Source organism: Pneumocystis jirovecii, assembly GCF_001477535.1.
Source record: "Pneumocystis jirovecii RU7 chromosome Unknown supercont1.35, whole genome shotgun sequence".
In the NCBI taxonomy this organism is placed as follows: domain Eukaryota; kingdom Fungi; phylum Ascomycota; class Pneumocystomycetes; order Pneumocystales; family Pneumocystaceae; genus Pneumocystis; species Pneumocystis jirovecii.
In genome coordinates, this window is record NW_017264809.1 from 1 (window position 1) to 7306 (window position 7306).

The window sequence follows — 7306 nt, forward strand, 5'->3', positions numbered from 1 at the left end:
ACACTAAAAGATATACTTCAGCACACACTATACCTGTTTCATCACAGAATTTACTTGAAAACTCTATAATTAATTAGAAATAATTTAATATTCAAATTTGAAGACATGGGACTAACACCTCACATGTAACCGAAACACGTTAATGGAAACTCAAACTCAACCACACACCACAGCGCAAACCCACGCCCGTCAGGCACAGCTTGGCGCGGGCGGTGGCGCGGGCGGTTAAGCGGCGGGCTGCAGCAGCGCAAGGAGCTAGTTTATATGAAGAAGAAGAAATTCTTTTAGCTTTAATTCTAAAAAAAGATGCAATGGAAGAACAAAAATGTGAAGAAAAATTGAAAAAATACTGTGAAACATTAAAAGATTCAAGTTTAGATTTAAAGAAAATTCATGTAAAGCAGGAAGGTTTATGTGAAAATGGGAAAATGAAAAACAAATGTACAGTGTTAAAAACCAAAATTGAAACAAAATGTAACACATTCAAAGAAAAACTCAAAACAGTTATTAAGAAAGACATTAAAAATTTAGAAGATACAGACTGTGCGAATGAACAACAATGCCTATTTTTGGAGGGAGCATGTCCAATAGAACTTAAAGATAACTGCAATGCTTTGAGAAATAAGTGTTATCAAAAAAAGCGTGATAAAGTGGCGAAAGAAGTTCTTTTGAGGGCACTTCGTAGTGATCTTAATGAATCAAAGATATGTGAAAAAAAACTGAAAGAAGTTTGCCCAGTCTTAGGGAGGGAAAGTGACGAGTTAACGAACTCGTGTCTGAACCAGGAAGAAACGTGCAAGGATCTTGTAGCAGAAGGAAAAAAAAAATGTAATACTCTCAAAACAGATGTTCAAGGAGCACTCAATGGAAAAAACAAATTGCAAGAAAAATGTTTATCATTACTTGAACAGTGTTATTTTTACATTGGAAATTGCGAAAATAACGACATAATTAAATGTATTGAATTGGGAGAGAAATGTCAAGAACAAAATATTGTTTATATACCACCAGGACCCGATTTTGATCCGACTAAGCCAGAGCCTACAGTAGCAGAGGACATAGAACTGGAAGAGTTTTATAAGAAGGTAGAGGAGGATGGAGTTTTTATTGGAAAGAATCATCTAAGAGATGCGACAGCTTTGTTAGCTTTGTTGGTTGGAAAAGATAGTGATATGGAAAAAAAATGTAAACAAATTCTTGGAAAAAAATGCAAAAGTCCTAAAGAGCATGAAGCTTTAAATGATCTGTGTAATGATAAAGGCAATACTAATGCAATTGGGACAGAAAAATGTGAAAAATTGAAAGAAGATATCAAAAAAACATGTGATGTTCTCACGTTAAAGCTTATAAATAATCGTCTTTTTGATCCAACAAAAGGAAGTAATGAAATTGTTGGATGGGAAGGATTGCCAACATTTCTTAGCAATGAAGAATGTGCGAAATTAGAGTCCTATTGTTTCTATTTTGAAAAAAATTGTCCAAGTGGTGAAAATGCATGTAAAAATATAAGAGCAACATGTTACAAAAGAGGGCTTGATGCGCGAGCAAATAAAGTACTGCAAAAAAATATGCGAGGGTTATTGCGTGGTTCAAATAAAGATTGGCTTAAGAAATTTCAACAAGAATTAGTAAAAGTATGTGAGAAATTAAAAAAAGAAAACAAAGGAAGTTTCTCAAACGATGAATTATTTGTTCTGTGTGTACAGCCTGCAAAAGCAGCACGGTTACTTACACATGACCATCAAATGAGGACTGTTTTCCTACGTAAACAATTGGATCAAAAGCGAGATTTTCCAACAGACAAAGACTGCAAAGAATTAGGGAGAAAATGCCAAGATTTAGGAAAGGATTCGAATCAGATTCAATGGCCATGCCATACGTTAAAGCAGCAATGTGATCGCTTAGGGACTACAGAAATTTTAAAACAGATTTTATTGGATGAACACAAAGATACTTTGAAAACTCATGAAAACTGTACGAAATATTTAAAGAGAAAATGCCATAAATGGTCTAGAAGAGGAGATGACCGTTTCTCTTTTGTATGTGTCTTCCAAAACGCTACGTGTAAGCTGATGGTAGATGATGTAAAAGATAGGTGTGAAGTATTCGAAAAAAATATGCAAGCATCAGATATTAATGATTCCCTTGAAAAAAATAAAATAAAAACAGAATCAGCATCAAATATTTGCCCTTCATGGCATCCATACTGCGATAGATTTTTACCCAATTGTCCTGATCTTGACAAAGGAAAAACTTTCTGTCAAAATCTTAAAAAATATTGCGAACCATTTTATAGAAGAAAGGTTTTAGAAGATGCTCTTAAAGTAGAGCTTCGAGGGAATTTAAGTAAAAACAAATGCGAACCTGCATTGAAAGGATATTGCACAATATTGGAAAATGTAAATAATGCATCAATCAGCAGTTTATGTAAAAATAATACGAAAAATAAAACTGAAAAGGATGATGAAAATGTTAGAAAGAAGCTTTGTCTAAAATTAGTAGAAGAAGTGGAACAGCAGTGCAAAGTATTACCAGCAGAACTGAAGCATGAGGAAAAAGATCTAAAAGATGATTTTGAAACATATGAGGGACTTAAGGAAAAGGCAAAGAAAGCAATGAACAAGTCCAGCCTTATTTTATCACTTGTTAAGAAAAACCAAAGTAATACATCGAAAAATAATAGCAAAAACAAGGATAAGGATGCTGTTTCAAATGAAAAAGATACCACAAAATATGTGAAAATACTACGGAGAGAAGTTAAAAATGTACCTGTGACAGAATTGGAAGCCAAAGCATTTGACTTAACAGCAGAAGTGTTTGGAAGATATGTAGACTTGAAAGAAAGATGTGAGAAATTGGCCTCAGATTGCGGGATTAAAGACGATTGTGATGATTTAAAAGATGTGTGTGAAAAGATTGAGAAGACATGTCGTGATCTGAAGCCTCTGGAGGTGAAGTCGCACGAAATAGTCACAGAAAGCACAACGACGACCACAACGACAACAACAACCGTTACCGATCCGAAGGCAACAGAATGCAAATCCTTACAGACAACAGACACATGGGTTACACAGACATCGACACACACAAGCACATCTACCATCACATCTACAATCACATCAAAAATAACATTGACATCAACGAGGCGATGCAAACCAACCAAGTGTACGACAGGGGATGATGCAGAAGACGTGAAACCGAATGAGGGATTGAAGATGAGTGGGTGGAGCGTGATGAGGGGGGTGATATTAGCAATGATGATTTCAATAATGATTTAAAAAGTAAATGAATAGGATTTAATGATAAGCATGTATATTTAGTAAATAAACGAGCAGGGTAGGACAGGAAAGAGTAAAGTAGATTGAGTCATCTCTTCAGCATCAATTGAAAGTGCATTACACATGAAATCGCGTGTTCCTTATTTAATTGACCACTATTCTTTATCTAAATAACCTTTATTTCTCATTTATGTCCTTTTACATTCTACTTTTTATTTATTCAAATTTTACTATTACCCCACATTTACCCCGCATTTACCCCACACAAATTTAAAATATCGCGAAGTAGCCAACTACACGTTAAAAGCGGGCACCTTTAAATGTATTTGGTACACACTGCTTCTCTGACAAGTTTTATCACTAAGTTTACTTGAACACCCTTAAAATTAATTAGAAATAATTTAATACTCAAATTTGAAGACATGGTTCTAACATCTCACGTTCAATCAAAATACGCTAATGGAAACTCAAACTCAAGCCACACCACAGTGCAAACCCACCCCCGTCAGGCACAGCTTGGCGCGGGCGGTGGCGCGGGCGGTTAAGCGGCAGGTACAAGCAGTGCAGAAAGCTAGTGTATATGATGATGAGGACTATCTTTTGGCTTTAATTGTAGGAAAAAGTTATGACGATACTCAAAAATGCAAAGATACTCTAGAAAAATACTGTAATGGACTAAAGGAAGTAGATGCAAAATTAGAAAAAGTAGACAAAAAACTAAAAGATATCTGCAATAATAAAGACAAGAAATGCAAAGATTTAAAAACTAAAATTACAGGAAAATGTACAACACTTAAAACAGCTTTGGATACTATAGTGGCAAAACCATCGCCAGCAGGCGATGAATGCAGAAAGAATGAACAAGAATGCCTATTTTTGGAGGGAGCATGTTCTAATGTTCTTACAGAAAATTGCAACACTTTAAGAAATAAGTGTTATCAAAAAAAGCGTGAGGAAGTGGCAGAAAAAGCACTTTTAAGGGCACTTAGTGGAAGTCTTGAAGATCAAAATAAATGTAAAGAGGAACTCAAAAAAGTTTGCTTAGAATTAATTGAAGAAAGTGACGAATTAACAAAATTATGTTTTTACCAAGAAGAGACATGTACCAATCTACTGCAGTTGAAAGACACTAATTGCCAGTCTCTTAAAACAGAAATCGAAGGACTAAAAGATGATGATGAGTCAAAAAAGAAATGTCATTTTTTGCTTGAAAAGTGTCACTATTACAACTTAAGTTGCAAAGGAAAATATAGCCCGGGTTGTAAAAAACTAGTAAAAAAATGTAAAAATATTATTTACACTGCATCAAATTTAGATTTTGATCCTACAAAACCGGAAACTACATTGGCAGAAAAAGTGAATCTAAAAAATCTCTATGAAAAAGCAGAAGAAGAAGGGATTCATATTAGAAGACCTCCTAGAAAAGATGTAACTACACTCTTGGCATTGTTAATTCAGCATCAAAGTGTCTCAAGTAGAAGTGATAATAAAGAAAAATGCAAAGAGGTTCTTAAAGAAAAATGCAAAGATTTGAAAGAGCATAAAATTTTAAAGGGCTTATGTGGAGATAACAATGATGCTAATGCAAATGGAACCAAAAAATGTAATGAATTAGGTCAAGAATTAACAGAACATGCTCGAATTGTCTCTGAAAAAATAATCAAACGTCTTTTTATAACTCAGCAAAATAAAATTGTTACTTGGCATGAATTAAAGACATTTCTTACTGAAAGAGACTGTACAAGATTATTATCAGACTGTTTTTATTTTAAAGGTCAAGGTCCTCTTGACAAAGAATGTGATAACTTAAAAGCAGCGTGTTATAAAAAAGGACTTGAATCACAAGCAAATCAAGCATTACAAGACAAAATGAAAGGGAAATTTCATGATACAAATGATACATTGCTTAATATTCAAAAGGAGCTAGTAAAGGTATGTCTGGGTCTGAAAGAAAAAAGCGACCACTTATTTGTCTTGTGCACGCAACCAAAAGACGGGGCCGTTACATTATTAAATGATTTAGATATGAAGACAAACTTATTGCAGGAAGATTTGAATGAAAAACGAGATTTTCCTACGAAGAAGGATTGCAAAGAATTGCGAAAGAAATGCGACGATCTAAAACAAGATTTTGAGGAACTTGAATGGCCTTGTCATACGCTAGAGCATCATTGCAATAGACTAAATATTGCAGAAGAATTGGAAGAGAGGTTCTTGGAAGGAAAGGTGAAGGATTTGGATAAGTTCGATTCATGTTTAAAAAATTTGGGAGAACAATGTCATGAATGGAACAGAAAAGGAAGAACACAGTTTGCTCTTGCATGTGTAGCACAGAATATTACTTGCAAAATTCTTACAAAAAGCGTAAAATCTAAGTGTATTATATTGAAGGCACGTATGAAAAAAAGTAATGTTGTAGAAGCAGCAAAAGGAGAAAAAACAATGGAAGAAACATGTGATTCTTGGGAACCTTATTGCAGAAAATTCATGTCAAGTTGCCAGAATCTAACGACTGCTGGTGGCGGAGAGTGTGAAAAGCTTAGTGAGGAGTGTAAATCATTCACCGAAAAGAAGGAATTGGAATTGAAAGTAGTTGATCAATTAAAGGGTCATTTGGTCACAAAAGAAAAATGTAAGGATGAACTTGACAAATACTGCACACAATGGGCGAATGCAAGTAATGGGCTTGAAACTTTGTGCAAAGAAAATGGTAAAGGGGATAATCAAGTTAGGGAAGAGCTTTGCAAGAAATTAGTAGAACAAGTAAAAAAGCAATGTTCTGGATTACAGAAAAAACTTGCAGAGGCCAGTAAAGAGCTGGAAAAGAAAACTAGCGAATATGAGGATATCAAAAAAAAAGCAGAAGATGCAATGAAAAAAGCAAGTCTTGTTTTATCAAAAGAAAAAGTAGAAAACAATAAATCGGAAAACGAAGTTGTGCCTAGTGCACCAGCCGTACCTAGTGGAAAAGATACAAAACCGTTTAGACTTATAAGAAGAGATGCAACAGTGAAAGTAACAGAAGACGAAGCAAAAGCATTTGATTTGGTAGCACAAGCATTTGGACTCTATGTAGAATTGAGAGAGATATGCCATGATTTACTAAAGGGATGTGGATTTAAAAAAGAGTGTGACTGTGTCAATCCATGCGAAACAATAGAGAGTAAATGTCATGGATTGAAACCACTGGAAGTGAAACCATACGAAGCAACAACTAAAAACGTAACAACAACAACCACAACTACAACGACGACAACAACAACCGTTACAGATCCAAAAGCAACAGACTGCCAAACTCTGCAAACGACAGACACATGGGTCACAAAGACATCGACCCATACTAGCACTTCTACGACTACTTCCACAGTCACATCAAGAATAACGTTGACTTCGACGAGGCGGTGTAAGCCTACGAAGTGCACGACAGGAGAGGGGGATGAAGCAGGTGAGGTGAAGCCAAGTGAGGGGCTGAGGATGAGTGGGTGGAATGTGATGAGGGGGGTGTTATTAGCAATGATGATTTCATTCATGATTTAAATATAAAGTGGGAATGGGATATAAGAGCAGCATGTATATTTACTAGATAAGAAGGCAGGATAGAGCGGGAAAGAGTAGATATGATCTCTTCGGCATTAATTGAAAGTGCATTACACATAAAGTAGCGTGTTCCCAGTGCAAATAGCATGTATTGCCCGGATGAGTGGCCGCTGTTTGTTGTGCCATGTCGTTATCAGCGCATTCAGCGCCTACCCCGGATTTACCCCACATGGAGTCGAGGTGAGATGCAGTGATGGAGAGATGATGGGATAGAACAATGGGGGGAGGGGGGGTTGATGAGTGGAGTTGGTGTTTGCAAGCGTTGATAAAAGCGTTGAGAGAGGCGTTGACAGAAGCGTTAACAGAGACGTTGACAGAGGCGTTGACAGAGGCGTTGACAGAGGCGTAGATATAAGAATTGATAGAAATTAGTGTTTAGAAAGATTTCCATAGTGTATTTAAGCATTGCTATATAATGAGATCAAGATTGA

General features: G+C 35.8%; 2 protein-coding genes across 2 annotated transcripts; both read left to right on the plus strand.

The window, feature by feature from the left end:
• Positions 1-194: 194 nt before the first annotated feature.
• On the plus strand, positions 195-3278 carry T551_03706 (uncharacterized protein; the record flags this gene model as incomplete). Its single annotated transcript, XM_018375969.1, has 1 exon — positions 195-3278. A coding segment is annotated over one exon (3084 nt), but the record flags the coding sequence as incomplete, so codon positions are not given.
• A 459-nt stretch (positions 3279-3737) lies between these two features.
• Positions 3738-6815, plus strand: T551_03707 (uncharacterized protein; the record flags this gene model as incomplete). Its single annotated transcript, XM_018375970.1, has 1 exon — positions 3738-6815. The coding sequence occupies one exon, from the start codon at positions 3738-3740 to the stop codon at positions 6813-6815; it is 3078 nt and encodes a 1025-aa protein (XP_018227820.1).
• Between the last annotated feature and the right edge of the window lie 491 nt (positions 6816-7306).